General features: G+C 52.0%; 11 protein-coding genes across 11 annotated transcripts; 6 read left to right on the top strand and 5 right to left on the bottom strand.

Moving 5' to 3' along the window:
- Positions 1-454: 454 nt before the first annotated feature.
- AA0111_g5509 (UBX domain-containing protein 1) lies at positions 455-1,866 on the bottom strand (the record flags this gene model as incomplete). The annotated part of the gene is made up of 3 exons (XM_028651629.1): positions 455-1,205; positions 1,253-1,734; positions 1,792-1,866. 3 exons carry the CDS (start codon positions 1,864-1,866, stop codon positions 455-457), a joined length of 1,308 nt encoding a protein of 435 aa, XP_028506948.1.
- A 645-nt stretch (positions 1,867-2,511) lies between these two features.
- AA0111_g5508 (hypothetical protein) lies at positions 2,512-2,977 on the top strand (the record flags this gene model as incomplete). Its single annotated transcript, XM_028651628.1, has 2 exons — positions 2,512-2,781; positions 2,849-2,977. 2 exons carry the CDS (start codon positions 2,512-2,514, stop codon positions 2,975-2,977), a joined length of 399 nt encoding a protein of 132 aa, XP_028506947.1.
- A 310-nt stretch (positions 2,978-3,287) lies between these two features.
- Positions 3,288-5,246, bottom strand: AA0111_g5507 (hypothetical protein; the record flags this gene model as incomplete). Its single annotated transcript, XM_028651627.1, has 3 exons — positions 3,288-3,959; positions 4,011-5,003; positions 5,157-5,246. The coding sequence occupies 3 exons, from the start codon at positions 5,244-5,246 to the stop codon at positions 3,288-3,290; spliced, it is 1,755 nt and encodes a 584-aa protein (XP_028506956.1).
- A 525-nt stretch (positions 5,247-5,771) lies between these two features.
- On the bottom strand, positions 5,772-10,784 carry AA0111_g5506 (Lid2 complex component; the record flags this gene model as incomplete). The annotated part of the gene is made up of 2 exons (XM_028651626.1): positions 5,772-6,669; positions 6,718-10,784. 2 exons carry the CDS (start codon positions 10,782-10,784, stop codon positions 5,772-5,774), a joined length of 4,965 nt encoding a protein of 1,654 aa, XP_028506955.1.
- A 1,109-nt stretch (positions 10,785-11,893) lies between these two features.
- Positions 11,894-12,985, top strand: AA0111_g5505 (Structure-specific endonuclease subunit; the record flags this gene model as incomplete). Its single annotated transcript, XM_028651625.1, has 1 exon — positions 11,894-12,985. One exon carries the CDS (start codon positions 11,894-11,896, stop codon positions 12,983-12,985), a length of 1,092 nt encoding a protein of 363 aa, XP_028506954.1.
- A 24-nt stretch (positions 12,986-13,009) lies between these two features.
- On the bottom strand, positions 13,010-13,801 carry AA0111_g5504 (hypothetical protein; the record flags this gene model as incomplete). The annotated part of the gene is made up of 3 exons (XM_028651624.1): positions 13,010-13,427; positions 13,485-13,593; positions 13,678-13,801. The coding sequence occupies 3 exons, from the start codon at positions 13,799-13,801 to the stop codon at positions 13,010-13,012; spliced, it is 651 nt and encodes a 216-aa protein (XP_028506953.1).
- A 518-nt stretch (positions 13,802-14,319) lies between these two features.
- Positions 14,320-15,741, top strand: AA0111_g5503 (hypothetical protein; the record flags this gene model as incomplete). Its single annotated transcript, XM_028651623.1, has 1 exon — positions 14,320-15,741. The coding sequence occupies one exon, from the start codon at positions 14,320-14,322 to the stop codon at positions 15,739-15,741; it is 1,422 nt and encodes a 473-aa protein (XP_028506952.1).
- Positions 15,742-16,665: 924 nt separating this feature from the next.
- Positions 16,666-17,385, top strand: AA0111_g5502 (hypothetical protein; the record flags this gene model as incomplete). The annotated part of the gene is made up of 1 exon (XM_028651622.1): positions 16,666-17,385. The coding sequence occupies one exon, from the start codon at positions 16,666-16,668 to the stop codon at positions 17,383-17,385; it is 720 nt and encodes a 239-aa protein (XP_028506951.1).
- A 606-nt stretch (positions 17,386-17,991) lies between these two features.
- AA0111_g5501 (hypothetical protein) lies at positions 17,992-18,715 on the top strand (the record flags this gene model as incomplete). Its single annotated transcript, XM_028651621.1, has 2 exons — positions 17,992-18,185; positions 18,238-18,715. The coding sequence occupies 2 exons, from the start codon at positions 17,992-17,994 to the stop codon at positions 18,713-18,715; spliced, it is 672 nt and encodes a 223-aa protein (XP_028506950.1).
- Positions 18,716-20,056: 1,341 nt separating this feature from the next.
- AA0111_g5500 (hypothetical protein) lies at positions 20,057-20,983 on the top strand (the record flags this gene model as incomplete). Its single annotated transcript, XM_028651620.1, has 1 exon — positions 20,057-20,983. One exon carries the CDS (start codon positions 20,057-20,059, stop codon positions 20,981-20,983), a length of 927 nt encoding a protein of 308 aa, XP_028506949.1.
- A 110-nt stretch (positions 20,984-21,093) lies between these two features.
- Positions 21,094-22,786, bottom strand: AA0111_g5499 (hypothetical protein; the record flags this gene model as incomplete). Its single annotated transcript, XM_028651617.1, has 2 exons — positions 21,094-21,280; positions 21,330-22,786. The coding sequence occupies 2 exons, from the start codon at positions 22,784-22,786 to the stop codon at positions 21,094-21,096; spliced, it is 1,644 nt and encodes a 547-aa protein (XP_028506959.1).
- Positions 22,787-24,070: the final 1,284 nt, after the last annotated feature.

The following is a 24,070-nucleotide window of genomic DNA, read 5'->3' as shown; positions in this document are numbered from 1 at the left end:
TGGGCAGTCAGCCTGAGCAATGAACAGATAACGTAGAATGAGGAAACTCCTTCTCGGCCCTTTTGTCCAGACAAATTACGGATTTGCAAACACAATACTAAACGTTCCGCCAATCGTGAGGCGACCGCCAAACAGACGGGCTGCAGTGCGACGAGGCGCACACTTGTCGAGTTCATGCAATGCAACGCACCATGCCAGATAACAACGGGTAGCACATTTGGCAGGTTGTGCAACTTGTGCATCCTGCAGGATCGATATTGTCATGAATGCTATCCAGCTATCGTTCCCAAATCTATCATGCATTTTGCCATAACGCCTTCTGCATCTGCGTGCAATGATATTGTCATGATCAGCGTAACCTTCCACCCTCTGAATCTTCCATTATCCGCACCCCGCACCATCTGCGATGAACGTCAATTCTGGACTCGAGGGCGCACCGACGTAAAGTACGTCTTCACTTCCACTTCTGCACTACTACACCACCACGTTTGAACTCTGAAATATCGCCTAGAACCTGGGCCTTGTCCGTCAATTCCTTGCTGGGGAACGTGGTCATGAGCGCCCACTCGCGATCCTGACTGGCGGGGCTAGCCCTGGTGACAAAGTCGTAGACGTCGCCAATAGTGTGTGTCGTGTTGAAGCGCGACGACAGCCGTGTACCGTCACCGAGGCGAATCTGGAGCGCAAGGGTAGGAGCAGATGAGTCGACGTCGACGGTAGGTTGCGCAGAAGCCCCTGGGGTCGAGGCTGCCGTGCTACTTGAAGTAGTAGCCGGCATGGGAGCAGCCGCTGAGCTTGCACCCGGGGTGGGGCTACCCAGACGGTTTCCGCTACCCGAGAAGGGAACGTACTTCTTCTTTGGCTTCTTGTAGTCTTCGTCCTTGTGCGCGTGCACCTCGACATCCACCTCCTGGCCATGTTCTACATTTAGGATATGTAGTGGAGCGTGACCTGTGTTGATCATCTCCAGTGTGCGTGCGTTTGCGGGATCATCGTAGCGGAACAGGTCGCCGTCGTCGACTGAGAAGCCGTCACGCCAGAGGTGAAGCTCGCGGTGGGCGCGCGGGGGCGGTGCGGGGATATTGGCCGTGGGGTCTGGGATGGTCCGGGAAGGAGCATCGTCGCCTCCGAGGGTCGTACCTGCGCCACGGAAATGAGACGAGCTAGCTGGTTGCTCGTCGTCACCGCCTGGACGGGGAGCGTTTCTACGTCTGTTAGTTGGAGTGGCGCGAACAACGCTTGACCAACTTACTGTCGTGCCCGCTTCAAAATGTTGTTGATCTGGTCGCGCGGATTCGACTGGTTGGGGTTCTGGACAGCCAGGCCAGACTTCTCCCCACCAGCAAAGAAGTCCTGGTTCTCGTCGTCGGCGTGGTCATCATCGTCGTCGTCATCGTGGGCGTGTCCGTGTCCGCCACCGCCCGATGCCTGCAGGTCCCTCAGCGTGCGAGCACCTGCCACACCTCTCTGTGTAGGCTGTCCACGAGCAGCAGCAGGCTGCGCTGATGATGAAGATGCCGCCGGCGCCGGCGAGGGTACATATGCGCCCCCGAGAGTGCGTCCACCACCAGCTCCGGTGGGCGGAGGGTTCTGGGTAGGGTCTGTGTTTGGCTCGTCGCCGGCCATGTCGACGTCTGGTTCGGAAGTTCCTTCTTGTTGCTCTTGAGCCTCGTCAAAGAAGAGCGATGCAGCGAGGGTGAGATCTCCGTTGGAAGCGTTCAGGTAGCGTTCAGCCTATTGTCCGTGTTAGTGAGCAGGTCCAATAGCTTCGATGACCTTCTATCAACCTACTGTTGCAGGATCGAGGCCAGTAAGGCTAGCAAGCTGGGCGATCAGAGCGTCGTTGTCGGGTGCAGCTTCAGACATTACAGGTGGATGACGCTACAGTTGAAGATGAGAGTGTTGTTGGGGTTGGTGTAGCTCGCACGCGTTGACTGGTTGGGGGTGGGGTCCATGTAAACTGTCAGCGCGGCGAGCTTTGTTAGGTAGAGGCGGTAGCTGGTGACGTCGCTTGCTCTTGCTTCCCTCCTTCACTACGTATTGCAAACCTCTTTCTGAATATGCACTGTCTAACCAGGGAACAAAACGATTGATCAATTCAAGTCCAGGATGCACTTGAATTCCAAGATTCACCAGCCAGATCCCGTTGCATAGACAATGCAGCAGCTTCCGGCATGCATCCATGTTCCTAGATAATGCTTGGCAAGACTGGGATTAATGTGAGCCTCATCAACACCGACGAGCGTCTACCTCGGGAGTGTCGCGCGATTTCACCCACGCGCCCTAGCGGACTGCATCTGGCCCCGTAGACGACAATCCAAGTCAATCGAGCAGAGTTGACCTCATACGTTACCATCCTCTAGCTCAAGCCAGACCCGCGCCGTCTCCGCATCACCTCCGCGTGGGGCTTCTTCCAGTGCTCGTTCAACATCCACCGTCCTGCACCACGTACCCAAAGCAACGTCCCACCTCTACACATCTTCCGCATCCAACACCCACACGCTGTCTGAAATGGCGTCCGACGCAGCCAACCTCACCGAATCCGGCATAACCATCCCCTCGGACAGCGAAAACTACGATGCAAACAACGAGCTCTCTTCCTCCTCTCCAGCGTCCTCGAGTTCTACCCCTTTGATCCTCTACAAGCCTCCGACAATCTGGGGGTTACTCCGTGGCGCAGCCATCAACCTGTTCCTGCCGTTTGTCAATGGACTCATGTTGGGCTTTGGAGAGCTGGTCGCAAACGAAGCTGCGTATCGGTTGGGCTGGAGTGGCACAAAGGTATGTAAAAGGGCCTCAGGAATGAAAATCTCCTTGGTCAGAAGAATGCTAACATTCTGCGATGCAGATCTTCCCGTCGCACCGCTCCGGATCCGACTCTCGACGTGTGGGCCCTGGTGTAGAGATGCGCGCTGATCCTGTGGAGCGAAGGCGGAGGAATGGCCAGGAATTGGACATGTACACGTCTCTTGAGTAGAAGCCGCAAGCAAGGTTGAGGTTCCTGGAACACATGTGTACATACAAGTGCGATCCATGGCATAGGATTCATACGCATAACGAGTACGGTCTCGACACATCCAAGAGTGCGAATACCGACATGGCAAGTCTGATCTGGAGTATTTGCATATGCAATATTTGTACAAAATCTGACTATGCGTACTGCCCAACTCCTATTCGTCCCAACCCTGTTTTGAGATGCACGTACTGCTGCTACTACTAACACAAGGTTGAACACCTTCGTATATTATACAAGTTCCTTAAACCTCTAGCACGTCTCTTCGACGCGTCTAGGCCCTGTTTTGGAACCTCCGCCTCCTCTCGATTTCGTAATCCTCAGCCTTCTGCTTCCTTTTCGCCTCCTCCGTTGACATCTTCTTGCTTCCAAAACCAACCTTCCGCATTCCAGCTTCAGTGGCCTTGGTCATTCTCCTCCATACGTAGCTGATGCGGTAGTTCCTGCGGTAGTAGTCCAACTTCTCATTGATTGGCTTACCCTTGATACCTTCATCATAGTCCACGTCACGGTCAGGGTACTCAGTGTCAATCTTGGGTGCCGCCACCTGGAGATGCGCAGGGAGGGCAACTCCTGGTTTGAGGTTGATACCAGACAGTTGCCGACGATTGTTCGGGGCAGCTGTGCGGGTGGGCGGCTGGTAACGAACCCTTCCGTCTGCCCCCTTGATGTCTTTCAGCTTCAACTCGCCCTTGGCAACCTTGGTATAGAGCTCGGTGCTCGCCTTGCTGGGCAGTTTCCTTATGCCAATCATACTTCTGAAGCCGTTCTGGCGCAGAAGCCAACCGGTGAGACCGCCCATGACACCAGACACAAGGAAATAGAGTTGAAGACCAGCCGGCTGGAATGCTGTAACGAAACCGAGGAAGATTGAGAGACCAGTGAACATATATTGACGTGCGGCAGCCTGACCAACATCGGCTTGAATACCGGTTTCACCTCCAGTCTATTCGACACGTCAGCTAGTACAGGAGCTTGTTTGGGAGTATAAACTTACCTTGAAAACAGTATACATGATAGCTGAAGTAGCAAAGGGTAGAACGAGATAGGGATCGCGAGCGGTCAAATCAGTAAACCACAAGAATCCATCTTGAGACATGCCTGGGACAGGCAACTCGCCCATGGCTCTCAGAAATCTGAAGGCCGAAAATCCAATCCAGCCTTGCATGATCATGAAACCTCCGGTAGAGAGAATGCCTCCCATATATGGTTTCATGATTTGCGCCTGCTGCATCTTGTACATATCGGCTTGCTGCTTATCGCCCCGAGCGATGGCAGCCTCCATCTTCTCTTGAATAGGCTTGGTGATGGGTCCCAAAGAGGCCATGGCTGCCATCTTGTCTGAGCTCATAGCCTGGAAGACAAAGGTCGCGCAACGGACGACAAGACCAGCGGCAACGATCGATCCAGCCCAGCCCCAGCCTGATTGTAGGTAGATGGTTTCAATGGTCTTCTCGAAAAGAGTCGTCATACCGTAGCCGTAGTCGAGGCCAAGTTCCTTCAATTGTCCGGCATGGTCGATTAGGCGAGTAGGGTCGATTTCAGCAGTAGGGAGAGTGTCCTTGATAGGTTCGGCATCGAACAGGTTATTGAGTGTCTTGGGTTCAGCGTATGTGGATGCGGTTTCTGCTGCGGCCTCGGTGGACACAGATGCTCCGTCTACAACAGCAGGCTTATCGATGGCTGCAGGAGCGAGCTCCGGGGTAGATGTGGTGACGGCAGGTTCTGCAGCTTGCGCAAATTCGGAGATTGGGCGATTCGAGAATTCGGCGACTGGCACCCGTTCGGCAGGCGAAAGGGAACTGGCGTCGACAGAGCCGCTAGACTTGCCCCAGCTCCAAGGAGCGTACCATGAAGCGTATCGGACAGATGACGCACTCATCATGACATTCTGAGTCCGATTCGCGCCTGATTTCCACAGCGCCGACTGGAGCGGGCTTGTCCGACATGACGAGCTTGAGAGGTTGGCAGTTCGGGGAAGGGAGGAGAACTGCGGCAATTAGTACATGAATGTGAGCTCGTATCCGGTTTCAGTTGCAGCGGTGGAGGAGTCTTTATGCAAAGGAAACTGTGCGACTTGGGCAGGAGAAGGCGGATGTGTGATTTCGACCAAGTGGGCAACTAAATTCGCAGGTATGCGCACCTTCCTTGTAGCATTGGATCGTAACGCTGTCGATTGTCGTGAGGCCAAAGGCGCAAACTGGGCCGGCCGCAGCCCTCTACTTGGAAGCATTGCGATGTGTCTTCCGACGTCGTCGACCATCAGAGTCGGCTTTAGAAAAGTCGTGTGCACGGGCCTCGTTCATAGCGCATTTCGAGCAAACCTCCGAGATCCCCGCATCACGCGTACAAGCTGGCCTCAGCTCAAACTTCACCAGATACCCGACTTCGTTGATTATTGCAGCATGCATTCATTATCGAAGATTGTATTAAAACTCTGAGCCCATCAAGTGCCTATTTTTGGGGGTATGCTGGCCAGTGGCCCTCTCGCGCTCCCAAACACCCATTGATGCAACAAGCAGCGCCATGCTAACATGAACACCCAACCTTGCAGTAGCTGTGGGAGCAGCTATCAAAAATCAATGATCCGCGAAATGATGAAACAGTGACAATGCTGACAACAACAGTCGTGGAATCCCAGACCAAAACATGAGAACGAGCCGTGTTGTACAACGGCCCTTGCCGAACGCCGCCCTAAAATGCTTATAGGAAATTATGCGCCATCGCCTGGCGATCGTGGTGTATAGCCGTCGGAGTTCTATTCCATGTAATTGTTGCCTTCGGTGACAGCCAATGCCTCTTCTGCCTGACCACCACCCATCTCCATTGCTTCGCCAAACATCTCGTTGCCACTACCTGAGCTCTTGAACGGGTCTTGCATAGGACTGGTCGGAGCTGCCGGGCCTGAGCTCTCAAAGAGACCTGGATCGATGGGCGCGATGGAAGAACCTCCGCCAAAACTGAGTGGAGCCGTCGTAGCAAATGTAGGAGAGTTGCTGAACGTAGACGTAGTGGTTGTGTTAAAGTACTCACTGCTTTCACCAGCACCTTGACGAGGCTCGCCAGGGGGTGTATGAGATTGCTCAGCAGTACCAGATTGCTGACTCGTCAACTTGAGACCGTCTCCATCCTTGCGCTTAAACTGATGAGTCTTGGTCTTGAGGTGCTGTGGAAGATCATCTGGATTGGTGATGCCCAACTGGGTCATAAGCTTTTGTTGCTTCGTGGGCCGAGGCTTACGCGTAGAGAGCGACACCTGTAGAATCGGCGGTGGCGGTGGGGCAACTGGTGCCCACTTATGCAGCTCCTGACGGGAGAAGTTGATCTCGTTGGAGAGAAGGATCTCAGCACCCTCAAGCTTCCGTAGGTAGAACCGCTGCGTGGTGAGTTCATCAGGGCTTGACATCAACGGATTGATGTACTGCGCAACGTAGTCACGGAACTTGGTACCGTGCTCGATAAGGGAGTCCAATGTCTCCTCTTCTTCGGGTTGGAACGGCAAACCAGGAACTTCGTCCTGCCAAAGCTGCAGGTCTTCCAGTTTAGGACGAGTCGCATCGCGTGGGATTTTGACACGGTAGTCGCAGATGGGACACGTGTACTTGTCGTCTTCTTTGACCTTTCCGCGCGCAATCTTTAAGCACTTCCCGTGATACCTATAATTGTTAGCACGTGCCTGCTTTCCTTGAAGCCAAGTATCTTACCATTCGTGACACAGTTCACACTCTATCATCATGCCAGCTTCGGGCTTTCGACAGATACAAAAGACATCTCGACTAGATCCCGAACCGTCAACCTCTTCGCCATCAGCTGGGCTCTGTTCACGAGAGGCGGGCTCCACAGGCATTCGAGGCTGATCAGACAAGTCGAAGCAGGAACGATTACGCTCGTCCACTTGCTTCATGTGTGCATGGAGAATATGGAGGGGCGCGTTGGCTTTGCCGAAGAGCTTCTTTCCTCGTCTCATCCAATCTTCGTGTCGCTTCTGCTCCTTTTCAAGGTCGTTCGTGCCATTAGGCTTGCCGTTCAGTGCGTTTAGCGATTCCATGGCATTGCGGACCTCCATGTACTTTGGTCGCTGAGAGAAGTCGGGATTCTTACTTCGCTCGTACAATGACATGATGAGTTCCTGTGCATCTCGCTGCTTTTTCAAAATAGCATCCATAGCTGCACGGGTCTCTGGTGTTACGGGCAGGTTAGTCGCTTGCTTGGAAAAGGCATCGAGTTGCTGGTAATGCACATTCTCCACTTCCATGAGCTCTTTGGCCTTCTTTTCCCAGAACTCGCCCTGGTCTCGTTTTTCTTGCAGGAAGCGAAGGTCGGGATGGTGTTCTGGCATGCCGACTTCAACGCCACTCCTGATGAGCTCACCAACTTCTTGAAGCGTCGGTGCCAGCTTCACCTTGAAGTCCTGTGCTTCTTGGAGCCATTTCAACTGCTGTACCACTTTTTCGAGGGATTCAAGCTCGGGGAGGTCGACGTTGAAACCTTTCCCTTCCTCCAGGAGCTCATCAAGCCGAGCGATGCTTTGCTCAGACGTGCGTTCGCGCAAAGCAGTGCGCGCTCTAGTCTGAAACTCGACAATGCTCTCAGCGCGTTCTCGGAGCGTAGTTATTTCCGGACTATCGAACCCCAGGTCTTTCGCTTGGTTGAGCAGTTTCTGTATGTTGTCCACGTTGCGGTACTCGCGGTCCTTCTCATCCGCCTCAGCGATGTTCGCCTTGCTTGGTCGTCCTCTCCCGGGACGTTCTGCCTTGCGGCGGGCTTTTTGCTTCCGAGTGGTATAGGAAATAGCTTCCTCGGCGACTTCCTGGCACTTATCGACGAAATCTTTCAGATCCTGAAGGCCATTCAGGTCCCAGTCAATCTTCTCACCTTCGTTCAAGAGGGCGCGCAAAGACTTCAGTTGAGGCCGAGGCCCTTCGGCAAGCAGAGCTTCCATCTTTGATTCCCAAGCTTCTGGCATGCCTGCTTTGTCAACGATCTTTTGGACTAGCGTAGCAAGAGCATCCTCGGGCATGCGGTATACTAGCTTGTGTTGACCTTGGGCTCCAGAGTGACGCTCAGATTCTGGGGTCTCTGGGCAACACTCAAACCATCCCGCATGCTGTAGACACAAGACCTTCTTAGTCTTGCTACAGTAAAATCGAGAGAGATAGCCATAGGCCTTGCAAAAGGCACAGATCAGTTCATCTTCGTGCATGTCTGCATCATCGACGACGAACTCAAGCTCACATAGTGTTTCGCTATCGCCGGTGCCGTCAATTTTGCAGGTATGCGGTCTGGCAGCTTTGTGCTTCTCGAGGAATTCTGCACGAATGCGCGATTCTCGCTCGAGCATTCGCTCCATTGCAGGGCCGAGCCACTTGGCGGTTTTGATAGTTGTGTCTTTACGCGATGCCGCGGCCAATAGTAGTTCGTCGTGAGAGAAACATGGCTGACGTCGGTAATCCTGAAGACGTTGGACTCCGTGCTCACCAAATGGCTCCCAGTCACTCGGTGCAAAATTCACTGCTTCATTCAAGTTGAAACCATGGTTGAACCCAGCGTGATAGGCTTCTGGGAATGTTATCACAAACTCTCCAGCGCGTTGATCAATCGCATAGACTCTGACACCAGCCTTCAAAAGCTGCTCCGGGGTCAAAAGCGTCACGAGCTGGAACAAAAGGTCTGGTTGGCTCTCAAACAATTCTGGTACTGCCTCACGCATGGCTTGCTCGAACTTGTCTGTATCTTCGGCGGGTACACCGTACCAGGTTTTGGTAGCGCCAAAGTGCTGGTAGTTTGCCGAGTAGGTGTAGTGATCTTCAGCATGCCAACAAAATGTCGAGAACACCATACCCACGTATAGCCAAGGTACTGTCATGCCTGAGATGTCGGACTTGATGTGGCGAAACAGAGAATCTGGCGCGTAGGGGAGTACAGTCAAATTCCATGGATCAGTAGAGTAGGGGTCGCGTGGGTTCTTCTCGATCGTAGGAAAGCCACTGCCGTGTGTTGTGGAATGTATGTCTGCTCCATACTCAACTTCGACCGTCTCTGTCACGTTTGCGACCGAATGCCAAAACTCGCGTTCTACGTCATCCTCGGTGACCGGCTTTGGCGCGTTGGTGATCGGATCGAAAGGCATCTTGTTGGCAAAATGACTCTGTTTAAATTGATGAGCTCGTTCCTGGAATTGCTTAAGCGAGTAAATGCCTCCTTCTTCGAATCCAAATTCGCCCGTGCCGACAAGACACCTGGGGCAATGCCAGTCATATGCAGGAATAGCCTTGATCGGTGGGTCCAAACAATGACCATGGTAGCCGGAGTCGCAGCTGTCGCACAACAAAATGTTCTGTGGATCATTATCGGTACCGCAAGTTTCGCAACGATCACCAGGTCGTTCGTCGGCCGATCTCACGCGTGGGAAAGACCGGCTGGGCGTCGATTGGCGAGGCTGAGTCATGTGGGAGCCAGCAACCGTAGGAGGAGCGTCTTTCTTAAGTCGCTTACTCCGTCGCCCGCTTGCCTCATCCACATCGTCATTTGCACTGCTCTCTGGATCCTGGGAGAATGTTCGCTTCAGCTGGTTAAATTGATGTCCGTTGGCCAATGGTGTCAGTCCATTGCCGGGCGGTCGAAGGTCGGGTGTGTTGTCAGCTGAGAGCATGGGGCTACCAGCGTTGCGCAGGGGTGTCGATGTGCGCGACTCCAGCACATCCCGGTGCATGGCGCCTGAGGCATTGGCCGCAACAAAAGCACTAGGTGTCGAGGGCTGCGTAGATGGCTTCTGTGATGACAGTGCGTTGACCGCTGTAAAGCCTCCAGAGTTCACCGGTGTGAAGCCTGCCTGCATGGCAGGTCGCGACAGATCGGACGGTGGTGTGGGTACGGAGTCACCCTGCAGTGTCGCGTTCAGAGCTGCTGAAGCTCTTATGGCAGGCGAATCCGTCGCGTTGGCGACAGGCGTGCCCTGTAACGATTTCTTCATGGGCGAGTGGGCTGGCGATGGTGTGAAAGGTCCGCCATGCTCGTACTCTAGCATCTGTTGCACACCAGGCTTGACTAGACGCAGATACTCCTCATACGGGTGCAGCCACTTCTGATATGAATTTTTGAGTGATGTAGACAGCGAAGACATTATCTTGCCACTATAGCCGAGGTCGCGTCCTATCTCAGCCCACTTCTTCTGCTTGCAGACACGTTCAAAACCACCTCTCTTTTCAACGGCCTTCTTGAGCTTGTAGAGATCCAAAGGTCGCTTGTCGACACTGGGAAAGCGAGTGAGACTGTGGCCATGTTGCTTGTGGAATTTGGCGAGCTGATCAAGGTAGTTCAAATTAGCACGTGTGCCGCCCTCGACTGAGTTGAGCTCTTGTCGCCGTGTCCGGAAGTGGAAGCGCTCTGTGTCGATGGCAAACGTCGGATTCCAGGTATCAGGCGGCACGATCTTGACAATGCCATACTTCTGTGCCTCTTCTCGGATACTCTGAATGTATTGCACAGGATCCTTGAACTGCTCAGCTGTCGGTCGGTATGTTGGAGACTCGCGCAAGCCAAAGAGACGATTCTGCTTGGGTGGTAGGTTATTCGGCGCCCCATGTCCTCTGCGCTCTACGGTAGCGAGATCCAGCGGCGCTGCCTTACGCGCGCTCAAGGGAATCGTGCCAGCCCCGTTCAGCTGCGCGCCACTCATGGCAGGCACCGCAGCACCACCCATTCTTGACTTGGGTGCACTGGCTGTTCCATCAGGCGTTCCGCTGTCCGTAGCGACTCGAAAGGTAGTCATAGTGGCGCCTGTCGAGGGCCCACTGGGGGGCATGAAGTCGACCATGACCCTCTTGCTCGTGCATGCAGCGCTGTCGCGACTTCCGCCCTAGTTGCAGCCTCGTAACGAAATACGAGATGATATGGTAGGTATGGCGACTGTGATTGGGAGTGAATCGGTCGGTCGTGGGCACTATCGAGGGGATATAGGCGTAGGCATGGAGCCTCTATAGCGGCAGGCGACCGCTCTCGACCCGCTTACACCGCGTGATGCAGTTCTACAAGAACCAAATATTAGTACGGTTGTACGTCAGCCTGCGAGCGAACGACGTGGTAGAGGCGGCGGGTGTGCAATTCGGTTGTGGAGGTGAGGAGATATGGAGAGGATGGATGGGGCCCGCTGAAAGGTGCGAGATTCCCGCTAGCGGCGGATGCATATCGAGCCAAAGGTACCGAACCCAGAACGTCAACGCTTGTTCAGCAGGGCACGCGGAAAAACATTGTAAATAACAACTCAGTCTGTCCCAGGGGAGACTCGAGAATTTAACGAGACTTTTCCACTCAATTTTTACCTTACATGGGCGCAATACCAAAATGCAGTCTTCAACTGCAGTCAAAGTCAGGTATGAGAGCTACATCATGCCGATCTGGCGACTGCACGCAAGGCTGTCCATGTGCCGACCTCACCTCACCAACTTTCTTTTGCGCCGCTGTCTACCATCTCGGCGACCAACGAACCACATTGGCTCGCATAACAAGCACATATATCAGCCTGACTCAGATATTTCCATACGTGGTTACTTTTTCTTCCTTTTCAGCGTGAACGCCTGTCAGGCTAAACTCGCCACGTGCTTGCATCATCGCACCGCATCTGGAAACAGCGAACGTAACATTAGCAGCATTGCGCATTCACATTACATTTTTGCCAATTTCTTACTTTCGTGTTCATTCTATACCCAAGCCTGAACTCCTGCAGGTGAGGTCGGCAGCAAGGTTGTCGTACCGGGAAGCATACCAGCCCACCAATCACGACAGCCTCCATCTGCATCGTCCCGTCAGCCCTAACTGGCCGTTGCACGCTTTTGGATGCGATCAACAACAACATCGACTTCATCTTTATCCAGTCTAATCATGGCTGATTCTCTCAAGATCGAAAGCCGCCCCATCCCAGCCTTCTACTGTTGTTATCTACTCCGCTCCAAGAACCGAAAAGCCTTCTACATCGGCAGCACACCCAATCCGGCCCGCCGCCTGGGTCAGCACAATGGCTCGAGCAAGGGCGGCGCGAAGCGTACGTCGATGCAAGGGAAGCGGCCGTGGGAGATGACGTGCATTGTTACTGGGTTTCCTTCCAGATTCGCTGCGTTGCAGTTTGAATGGGCGTGGCAAAACACGCACGCGACACGACACATTGAGCGAGATGTGCGCGACGCGAGGCTAGAGGAGTTGCAAAAGGGGAGAAAGAATCCTTCGCCCGTCAAGAGGCCGAGACCACCAATGTCACTAGAAGCGCGATTGAAGAATTTACATCATCTGTTGGGTGTCGGGAGCTTCAGCCGATGGCCGTTGCATATCCGATTCTTTGCCCAGGATGTGTTTACGCAATGGGAGAAGCATATTTCCAAGATGAAGACGACCCTGCGGAAGGACATCACTATCCGGGTGACGCCGGCCGAGCTTCCGAAGCTTGCGCCGGACGTGCAAAGCGAGATGCGAACTCACTTCATACCGGAAATAATACGAGCAATTCCTGTTGCGTATGAGGATTGCAAGACACATATCGAAAAGTCAAAAATGATGCTCGGAGACGATCAAAAGCGAGTGTGTGCTGTTTGCAAGGATGATGTGAGTCCTGACACATCACTCGTGTTGGTCTGTCCAGTGGAGACGTGTCACGCTGTGTCACACATGGCCTGCATGTCGCGGAAATTTCTGGCAGAAGAGAGCAACATTGATGCGTTTATCCCAATCCAAGGGACATGTCCGAGCTGTCGCAGCTCTCTGAGATGGTCTGACTTGATGAAGGAGCTCAGTCTGCGCATGCATGGTGAAGAAGAGCTGAAGGTCATGTTCAAGACAAAAAGAAAGAAAAGAAAGTCGGACGGAACCATCGAGGACGATGCGGAAGAGTTTCCGGATATAGATGACCTTGATGTCAACCTCGAAGAGGACCTTGATGAAACGTGGGTCGAGAATGTCAATGACGATGAGGATAAGCCGTAAGGCTCCAACGCCAGTTGAGAGCATTTACCACTCCTCCACAGTCCTCAACGGCATTTGGCCTTTGGCGACCCGCTCAATACACCTATCGACTTCTTGTCTGATCTTTGCCGCCACATCCTTCATATCCTCACCCGCATCGATGCGCACAAAGTCCTCGCCCTCCTTTTTCTGCATCATTGTCTCAAACAGCCCTCGTACGCGGTCCTGCATCTCCTTCTTCTCATACTTCTCAGTGCCATATCCGCCTCGCTTTGCTGCGTCTTCGGCGGAAATGTCAAGGAAGAGACACAAGTCAGGCCGTGGAAGTCCTACTTCGGGTTTTCGACACCATTCGAGGCTCATGCTGGGGTTCTCTTTGGCAGCAGAGTACACGCAGCCGCTGTAGTAGTAACGATCTACGATTATCGTTGTACCAGCTTCGAGGTCGGCTTGTATAGAAGGTCTGCAATGCACGTTGAGAAAACCTTGTCTGCGTGGAGTTGAGCATGGGACGACTTACACTGCTTCCCACCGATTCGCGGAAAACAAGAGATGTATGACATGGTCGTCTTGCTCGCTCTGACCACTCAAGTAGCTGTTGATCATTTGGCCGATTGGTGTCGTTCTATCTGCTCAAGTGATTAGTCTTCGGCTCTTCAATCCGTATATCCAATCGCACAGCCTTTGACGGCCTTCAATCTGCGCGCACATACCTGGAAACCGCACATGCCGCACCTTGATCCCGTCATTCTGCAAATCATCAGCAAGCATTTGGCATTGAGTCGATTTGCCTGCCCGATCTAGGCCTTCGAAAACTATGAGCTTTCCCCGCGTCATGGTGTTGGAAACTTGATGTGAGAGGTGGTTACCCTGCAGCAGTTGATGCGCGATTGAACCGACGCGTTGGTGGGGCTTCAATCGCCACTCGGGCGCTAGTGATGAACACCTGCCTACGGTGGGCCCCTATGAAAGCGACAGCCTTCCATGTCACATCATTCATATACGAGAGCCAAGAAAGTTTCTTTTGCAATTCGTCCACGTTGCAGGTATGCGTACGAATCCTACAATGCAAGTGAAAGTCGGCAGCGTGGTCGAGTCAAATCAGCCATCAACCGGTGAACCACACCTGCATTTGACATCCTGGTAGAATTGCGAATTGCGAAGTGCGGAATGCCAACAGGGGACTAGCTGTATGGCTACGTATATGCTGACATGCATTTGTTGCATCCTGCTGGTTGACGTGACTGCTCGTCGTTGAGAGTAACCAAGGCTGAAGCCTTGTTTGCTTTGACTCAGAAAGTGCGAGGAACGTTGATGAGGCCATTTCCTAGCAAACACTTTCGAATACTAGAGTCATGGCCACTACCGACATTTGGAAGGATCTCACGGCGGGTATCTCCCGACTGAATCTGAAAAGCACACCAAAAAGCCAATTCCTCCACGAGACCGTGCAGAGACATCCGACGGAAATCTGGAGAAGCGATATCTGGCAAGCATGCAAGGACGGAATTCTGCTCAATTTCCAGTCAGAATTGCAAAATTTGAGACCCAGAGACGTTTCGCGATTTGTCAATGCTAGAGATAGGGACGGTAACACTGCTTTGATAGTTGCTTCCGCCGTGGCTCATGGACGTAAAAGCTGCAAGGCGATAATTACAACCTTGCTCGCAGCAGGTGCCGATATCAACACCAAGAACCAGGAAGGTCGAACGGCATTAATGGAAGCGTCGCTATTGGGAGGACTCGCAGCGGTGGAGGTTCTCCTGAACCCGGAACAAGGTAGTCCAGCGGACGTGAACCTGAGAGACAACCTGGGTCTCACAGCCATGGATTTGGCCGGTACAAATGCGATTTTAGGAGCTGAAAGAAGGAGAAGACACAGTAGTGGTGAAGATCAAGGGCGGCTCTTTGATCATGAACGTCGGAGGCGCGTCATAGAACTATTAGCCGGAATTGATGATGGAAGCATCGCATCTACGTCCGCCTACCCCGAACATATGTCAGCGCATTCGGATGTAAGGACCAATGGTGAAGCAAGTTCCATTGTTCAGCTGGAAGCGAGACTATCTCAAGCCCATAATGAGACCGAGGACTTGCTTGACACAATTTCGACGAAAGAAGACAAGTTTCGTGCACAGCAATTCGAACTGGAATATACCAAGCAGATATGCGAACAACTAGAAAATCAATTATCGGATGCCGAAGAGAAATTGATTTTGGCAAAGCGGCAGACAGAAACTCCAGCCCAACGAAGAAACAACAAGAATTTGCAGTTTCGGGTAACTGAGCTCAAAGATGGTACACTCGATACGCAAATTGAGATGATAAGAACGTTTCATTACAAGCCGCGTCCGCGATATGGTACTCGCGAGCTTGTGCACAGCAGACCGACTATCGCATACATGCAAATGAACGGCAGTCACCTTGCAAGAAATGGAAAGCTTCCTGAAGAAGGTTTCATAGATTCTTCACGTTGGGTTGCACAAGCACACGACCTGTTCAAGGTGTTGGGATCAACATATGGCAAGACTTGGTTCCAACATACTGAACCACAACTCATGGCCTTGTGTGTTTGCCATTTTCGAGAGATCAGCCACCTCACTTTGGATCAGTTCAGGAGTAAACGACCAGTCGATTCGTACGTCGTGCCGGAGGTGATAGAAATATCTGTCAGTCGAAAACCTTGCTCTCATTGTGAGTCGCTCAAGGATTTGGTGAACAAGACCACGAAGGGGTACAAGTTCGAATTCCATCTCATACATGCAGAAGCCTCTTAAACGTTTTCACCGGTGCATGGGTATGGTATTTCCCAAAATTGACACAATTCTAGGCACTCTAGATTGATCCAAGTCAAGTCGAGGTTCTAGAGATAGTAGCGATAGCTCGCTGTGAGTCCGTGGCTTCTGTTTTGATAGTGTATCACAATGGCCCATGAGAAGGAGCATGCGATTGTGCATGTTGTCGGCCAGCGTCGGAGGAAGAATGACAAGGAATGGAAAGAGCGGCTTGGGGAGGCATACGATGAGTGGGGGACGCTTTCGGAGGATGCGCGCATTCCAGAAGACGTGATCTTGTAGCTGAACATGTAGTCTGCAGCTCATTCTTACCTGTTGCATAGTAGTCTCGGGACAGAATCAGTAGGGTAGCCAAAAAGTTGATGTCTATTTACTACCAGCAACCACTAGATGCCTGGTATCTTGGAGGTAGCAGCGGTCTAGTCTTTACAAGCCTGTAAGCACGGCATATGTATCATGCGATCCATCCGCAAAGTCCACTCTGACGTATCAGAATTCTCTGGCGAGTCGTACCTGGCGAATCGGCGTTGGGTACTGACTAGGTTCGGCCGAACGACACGTGACTGGAATTGTCAGCATTCGAGTAGTCTGCCAATCTGGGAGTACAGGGCGAAGACATCGACAACACAGATCGTGGGTGCCTGGAATCTGGACGAACATAAGAATCGAAGTTTACGAAGCAGAATGGAGTCCGTAACCCCACTACCTCCACTTCTTGAGCCGCAAGTCGCCGAATCATAGTCAGCGGAGCTTTTTACCTACACTACGTACACTATCTTCCGGATCTGTCGATCACCGAGTAACCGAAACACCGAGAAGCCAAGTACATTTGCAATACAAGAACAATTCAAGACATCCAACTCTTCAAGGTCCCATACAATCTACCATTTTACTATCAATCCAAAAATGTCATCCCCAAAGCTTATTGTCCACCATCTGCAGTTCGGCCAAGGCGAGCGCATCCCATGGCTCCTTGAGGAGCTCAATATTCCTTACGAGTTGAAGCTATATCAGCGATCACCTCTTCTCTCACCACCCGAGCTCCAAGCTGTTTACCCTCTCGGTGCTTCACCCGTCCTGGAGGATCTGACCGATCCGTCCAACCCCATCAAACTCGCCGAATCTGGGGCCATCTGCGATTACATTATCCATAAGTACGGCAACGGACGATTGGCCCTGGCACCACAAGACAAGAACTTTGCAGACTACCTTTACTGGCTTCATTTCGCGAATGGCACGTTACAGCCTGGAATGTTCAGAAGGGCTATGGCGCGTGGTATGGTCGGCGAAGATGATCTGCGTTTCAAGGGAAACGATGCCCGTGTCCTCAAGGCGCTGAGCCATATCGACAACCGACTACAAAACAACAAGTGGCTTGCAGGCGATGAGTTCACTGCCGCAGAGTGCATGACGGGATGGTGCTTCACAACGATGCGAACCTTCGAGCCGATGGATTTGAGTGAGTATCCTGGAATCTTGGCGTGGCTGGGCCGCATTGGTGAGCGCGAAGCGTACAGGCGAGCTATGGGTAAATCTGACCCAGATATCAATCTTGATCAGAGTCTCAGCGCAAAGGGCTTGCCAGTGAACGAGATGTTCGCAAAGGCCATGGCGATGAAGCCGTGAGTCTTGTAGTCTGGTTGGAATGATGCGTGGCTGATTACCATAGGGGTCGCCAGAAGTTGTAAATAGTGGCGCCGGAGGGCATGCGCACTCTGCTCAAGGAATACAAACCCTCCTCATCAATTGTTTGCTTCATAAGTTCGGGTGGTGGTGACGGTGATGATGTCGAGGCTGCTTGACAGGCCAGTACGTGTCTATGCGACGAAGACGAGCCGGGAAGAGTCGGCCGCGTCCTTCCGGATCCACTTGGAAGCGAGTAGCCAGGTACAACAACACGCCATGCCTCCGACCTCATCATGGCCACCTGATCCGTCACACCACTCATTCTGTCGCAGGTACGCGTCGCATAATCTTTGGTATGATATCTGGGTTGCCAAAAACAGGTACCGTAGCATGAGCGTGACCTGAGAAGATTGTAGCCATGGCGAGCGGGGTTGTCTACCTACCAGAGCTGTGGTACAATGATATCACATAAAGCTTGCTGACCCCTCACGAGAGCATCTCCGCACCTGAGTATAGCTCTATAGCCTGCTTTGAAGACCGTCATAAGCCAATTGTACTCTACTTACCCTCTCGTTACTACTACAGCTCTAGCTACAGCTCCTCACCATGGCAGCAAAGTACTCTCGTCGACCCAGCTACCTCGACGGCCCACTGTCGCCCTCCATCATTCCTGAGCTCGCAATCCTACCCCAACCCCTCCCTGCCGAGAAGGTCCCCTGTGGACAGCTCGTCTCCAAGACGTCAAAGTACACGTCCAAAGCCCTCGAAGACCGCGACTACGACGACATCGGCACGCGATGGTACGCCAGAATACACACATGGTACTTGTGTGCAAGATACTAAGATACCTAGGTACAAGGATGTCATTTTCTTCAACGCGGAAGACGGACACTTCGTCGAGAGCTTCGGTGGTACGCATCTGCTCCAGAAACCACTTGACAAGGGCACCGAGGCTGGCACCATCGAGGCAGAGGAACAGAGTGTGAGGCTGCTCAAGGATGCCGACGCAGCACTCCAGAAAGTATGGCAAGATGAAGAAGCCAGGAAGTGGATCAAGGAGCAAGACGAGGCTGGCTTTGTGGTCGCACAACGTCAGGTCTCCAACGCAAGCTACAAGCGTGCTAGGCTTGTCGACATTGGTAACAACAACTGGGAAGTCGTGCGCGAAGTTGGCAACGAAGACGCTGCGGGTAAACGCAGGGACTCAGGTCTGCCTATCGACACCAACAGTAAATGGGATGTTGTGGGAGTCGTGGTTAAGAAGATCATTGTCGAGGGTGATGATGTGAAGCTCGGAGACGAGCTAGGTGCGCAATACTGGAAACAGTAATATGTATAATAAATTCATAATGCATTCATAGTTTTGTCATATCCAGATCCTTACCAACCCCGCCCGGATGTACATCTATTCGATCAAGCTGAGAAACTTGGAGCTTGCACCAGATAGTTGGCTATCGAAGCGAACAAACATGCCGCCCGTGCCCGCCCGCAAAATTATGGAGGACTTTCCGCTGGCGGCCTGACGCTCACCTATTGTCGAATTCCATTGAGGCATCGAGTGGCATGTAATCATCATGTACAGGCAAGCGTGCAAGCACCGCATTATTGCGCACGTAGCTACGCCTCTCCGCATCACTTTTTCTCTTTGTCGCAGATCGGTCGAATTTCCGGGGCCCAGTGTACCGTCGCGACATGACTTTCGGAGCGTTCGCGCTCATAAACAGATTGCATTCAGTTCCGATGAGGAAGAGATAGAATATGCTTGGAGAGAACAGTCCACGGATCCATCCCTCAGGCCCTTCGTCTGCTGTCGTGATGAGCCCAACAAACCCGATTGTTTCTGGGAAACTTTTCGAAAGAACACGGCGGAAAGAGCGAAAAACCTGGAAGCCCTGGGCGCCGAGGACACATTCTCCAGATACGATCCGACTAGATATCAGGACGTCGGTATCTTGGAAAAGTGGTATGCGGCGGGACCGCCGCCACTTTCTGACTACAAGCTCACATTTGGTAAACATGAAGGGAAGCGACTCGACCAAGTACCGGATACTTATCTTGTCAAGTTTTTGATACCAAGGCGCCACATGGACGTGTCTGGACATTGCCCTATTATTTTTGAGGCAATCGAAGATTATCTGGAAAAGAATCCGGATGTTAAAAGCCAGGCTGGTCGAGGAAAGACGAAGCTGCGGGAAGGTGGCATCGCCGCACCGGCTGTGAAACGCAGAGGGCGGCCGCCGAAAGCACGACCTGATGCGACAACGCCGCCTAAGCGTGTAAGTGACACAGAGATTGAGCACGCCTCGTTGAGGCATTCAAGTCATCGTGTTCCCGATAAGCGGATGCTCTGATTGGCCACTTCGGAGACATGCTTGCATGACAATACGTCGATCCGCGTCTCTTGCTGACCGACAGCAATGCTGTTGCTGTGGAAGCGACGTATGATAAATGCCCATTGATAGGTACTGGAACCCTGCGAAGATACACAGGCTACCACGCATCATAGACGGGGCAGAACAACAATAGCCAGCGACAGCCTCATAAGGTACATCAGAAGCATATAAGCTGAGTCGCACCCAGAAACAAGATAGCGAAACAACCAGCAAAGTGCATGATACCGGGCAAAAATTCTCGCAAGCCTTCCTCTACAACGTGTACATCTACTATAAGCATGTCTCCACCAACCAGCGACCCAACTACCCTGAGCAAAACGTTCGACTTCAAATCCCCGACGCATTCCTTTAGTATCAGATGGACATCGCTCGGCTCTCTGACCTCGCCGCCACTCATCTTTATACATGGCACTCCCTGGTCTTCCCGCATTTGGGTACCCTTCGCTCTGGCTCTATCCCACAAGTACAGGGTGTACCTCTTCGACAACCCTGGTTTCGGAGATTCACCAATCGAGCAGCTTCTACCCAATGGCGATTTCAAACCAAAAAACGAAGTGGAGAGACTAGACAGTGATCTCGCTCGCCAAACTTCAGCCTTCGCCGCTCTCTTTAAGCATTGGCAGACCACAGAAAGATGGAAGTCGAAACCCCACGTTGTCGCTCACGATCATGGCGGGTTAATGAGTCTTCGTGCCTATTTGCTTCATGGATGTCAATATAAGAGTCTTTGCCTCATAGACGTTGTCGCTATCGGTCCCTTTGGCCAGCCTTTGTTCAAAGGCGTTGCAGAGAACCCGGGGGCTATCGAGAGTTTACCTGATATGTCGTTTGAAGGTATCCTCGAATCGTATATCAGGAACGCTGCGTATACTAAGCTGGATGAGAAGACAATGAGCATGCTCAAGTCACCATGGCTGGCAGAAGGTGGCAAGGGAGGGTTCGTCCGCCAACTATGCCAAGCTGCTCACCGGAGTACGGAAGAGGTTGAGGGACGGTACGCAGAGGTGGGGGAGAACATGTCCGTGAAAGTCATTTGGGGCAAGCAGGACAATTGGATTCCTGTGAAAGATGCACATAGGCTTGGTGAGGTGTTGAGTGCGAAGGAGGTAGTAGAGGTTGACGGAGCCGGACATCTCATCATGTACGATCAGCCTGGGCAGTTGGGTGTTGAACTGGGTATGTGGCTATCTTCGGCCGATGCGTGAACAGCTTTGGCAAAGTGAGGAAGGTAAGAAGAAAGCTAGCACTAGTGCGATAGTCCCGCGCAGTCATGGTACCCATGTATATATTATATCATACATTTTTGTTACGCAAATCACGAGGCGGCCTCTGGTTTCCATACACTCTTCCGACGTCGGACCTCAATTGTTGCTGGCATTGGGACCTGGAATCTAATCACCCATATCTTCTTGGGCTTCTCCGCAAGCGGCTTGATGTCGTAGTTGAGTAGCAAGTCGGCGAAAATCATCTTCAGTTCGTGGGAAACAAAGAAGCGTCCCGGACTGCGATGTTGTCAGCAAAGGCCTGGATGAAAAAAGTAAATTAACTCACCAAGCATGACGCCCATGACCGAAAGGAAGGTGATGCACTCCTGTAGTGACAAGACCTGTTTGCTTCAGTTTCAACGCATCGATCTTCTTTCTTTCTTCCGCATCCATCGCCTCATACTCTTCCCTAGGTCTCGAGTATCTGAATGCATCAAATTCCTCTGGCTTTTCGTGTATGTCTGTATCACCAGCCAGCGGCGTCCATGGACATGAGAGAAGCGTTCCATACTTGACATGTACGCCCTCGGGTGTTGTAACCCCTTCTTTCGCTACTACTTTACGATGAACGAACGTAAGTGCAATAGGTGCGACGCGTTGTGACTCGCGGATAGCAGAGTCGATACGATGCATGCGACTCAGACCCTGCTTGGTCCAACCTCCCTCTTCTTGCAGAATGCGATGCGCTTCTTCGCGCAACTGCTTGACCACTTCTGGCCCGGCACTCATGATGTTGACCATAGTCTCATAAGCCGTGAGAGAGGTTGTATGTATACTGGCAAAATTGATGGGCATGATGCGCTGAGCGATACGATCTGGCTGCATTTCGTCGCGTCGTCCCTCAGCTTGCGCAGTCCGATAGCTCCAATTGATGAAGTCATTCGGCTCTTTCCAGTTCTTGTACTCGGGGTCGCCAGCATCCTTTTTCTCGATATCTGAGATACGCTGCTTGATCATGGGTAGTGTGAATCTCGATGACAGCCAGTAGTGGTACTTTGTAGTCAGACTCAACAACGTCCCAATCACTGGGTGCAGCGCTTTCGGGAAAAGTTGCATAAGGCTCTGGGTACGTATACAGTCCACAGTAAAACCCAGTACCGCATCCAGGAATTTGCGCTCGCGACAGAGAGAACCGCCAAGAAGCATGCGGTTGGTCAGGACTGGAATCATCTTCATGAAAGAATCCATAACATCCAGCTTTTTCCAACTATCTGTATCCGTTCCATACACTTCGGAAATAGCGTGGGGTACCTCTTCTTCAAGCTCCGGGAGGATCGCATTGAGATTGCGTACAAGGTTCTTGTGAATTACATGTTCATGGTAGGGATCCTTCAGTATGATCGGCTTGACGAATGAGTAATCGCCCTGGAGGAAGTCGTAATGCGCTTCACTTGTACTCAGTACAGTATCCGGTTGGTCAAACATCCAGCCCATTTGACTTCGCGGAATTACAATCTCAGCTGCCATGCCAAGCGTTGGTGGTAACACAAAGACCTTGTCATTGCGACTATACTTGTCGTAACCGGCCAACAGCCATTCCTTGCTCTTAGTCAACGCAGTGAAATTGCGGAAGTCAGCGATCCAGCCCTTCCCGTAGCCCATCCATGGTATACTTGATGGCGGTGTTGGCGATGTGATCAGGTTGTAGGTGGTCGCCACGATCCAGTAGGTGATAATTGCAGCCGCGACATGTGGAATCGTGAAGAGGGTATGCGACTCCGTTGCTTCGCTTGAGCCTGTCATGTTGGGTGTAATGGGTCACGAAATAGAGCTGTGATTGATGACATGAGATGTCGCAAAGTAGGCGTCATATATCTAATGGTAAGATGAGACAAGAGTAAGCGCTACCGCGTAGAGTTGCCCCGCTTCTGCGGACCCAGCGTACCAGCCATCTGCAAATGCTACGCTGTTAAAATCTCCATTTCCATATCCATCCAACCTCACGAATGATCTGCCATACTCGGCTGCTTATCATCGTTTCATCCTTCGCGTAGCGTTAGCCTGGTTCTAAAGGCGGCAAGATATATTGCCGAGTAAATTAAATGGTTATCAGCGCCCCAAAAGACACAGATCCTCCGCGCTATAGTCGGATAAGTCGCTTCCGAACTGAAGGCAAAGCAACAATAGACGGCTACAGTCTCACCAAACGACTAGCACCCTGGATTCAAACGACATCCTTCTTGAGAAACACCTTCGATGTAACAAGTTGCAAGCCGCTAGTTGGACGCTTGCATACAAACAATGCTGTTATATGAGCTACATTAATGCTCATACGGTTCGACACCTATATAACTATCCATTTTACGAACTGATCATGAAAAACATCTGATTTTGTACTCGCACGTTTAGCATAGTATGTTCTGTGCATTACCTAGGCATCTTTGTAGAGAAAACTGTGTGTATGCCTCCCCAGTAGCACCTTCGATTGGAATGTGCCAATCGCGCAGAGTAGACCAGCAATCTATGCGTTTCGAGTCTGAGTGTGCCAGAACTCCTGTATCTACCTGGTGAGTGATTTGTAGTAGGGCCTCATCCGAGACGGACCCGTGGACGCGTCGCGATGACGTCACGCGCTCGAAGCACAGCTCCTGCAAACCTTCCAGAGCTTGCGGACTATAACTTCCGCGGTCCAAGCGTGTCGTTCTTTACGAAGATACAAGCAAAAAGAAGCGTAGTGTCACATATAGGCATTCTCGCAATATCGATATTTGCCGTCCGCGAAACGCCATGGAATTCACCAAGGGATTATTATTTGTAGCTAGCGTGCGCCAATCTCTGCGGCACGGCAATCGTACTTTACATGTCTCTTCAGCTGACAGCTGGCCTCGTCTGCCATTTATTGCGTCTGTTCTATCAAGAATAAATACGGTTCGATTCCAATAAAGTGTTTTCAAGCTCACGTAAAAGTCCCTGTTTCCAATCGACACGTATCGCAATGTAAACCTACAGGGGTTGCTACTCCGAAATCAATGTCGAGGTGTGAGCTCGAAAACGCTATATTATCTAGAAGTACGAGCAATGTTCAAA

Source organism: Alternaria arborescens (assembly GCF_004154835.1).
Source record: "Alternaria arborescens strain FERA 675 chromosome Unknown contig_11, whole genome shotgun sequence".
Classification (NCBI taxonomy): domain Eukaryota; kingdom Fungi; phylum Ascomycota; class Dothideomycetes; order Pleosporales; family Pleosporaceae; genus Alternaria; species Alternaria arborescens.
This window is presented reverse-complemented; position numbering and strand designations above follow the sequence as displayed.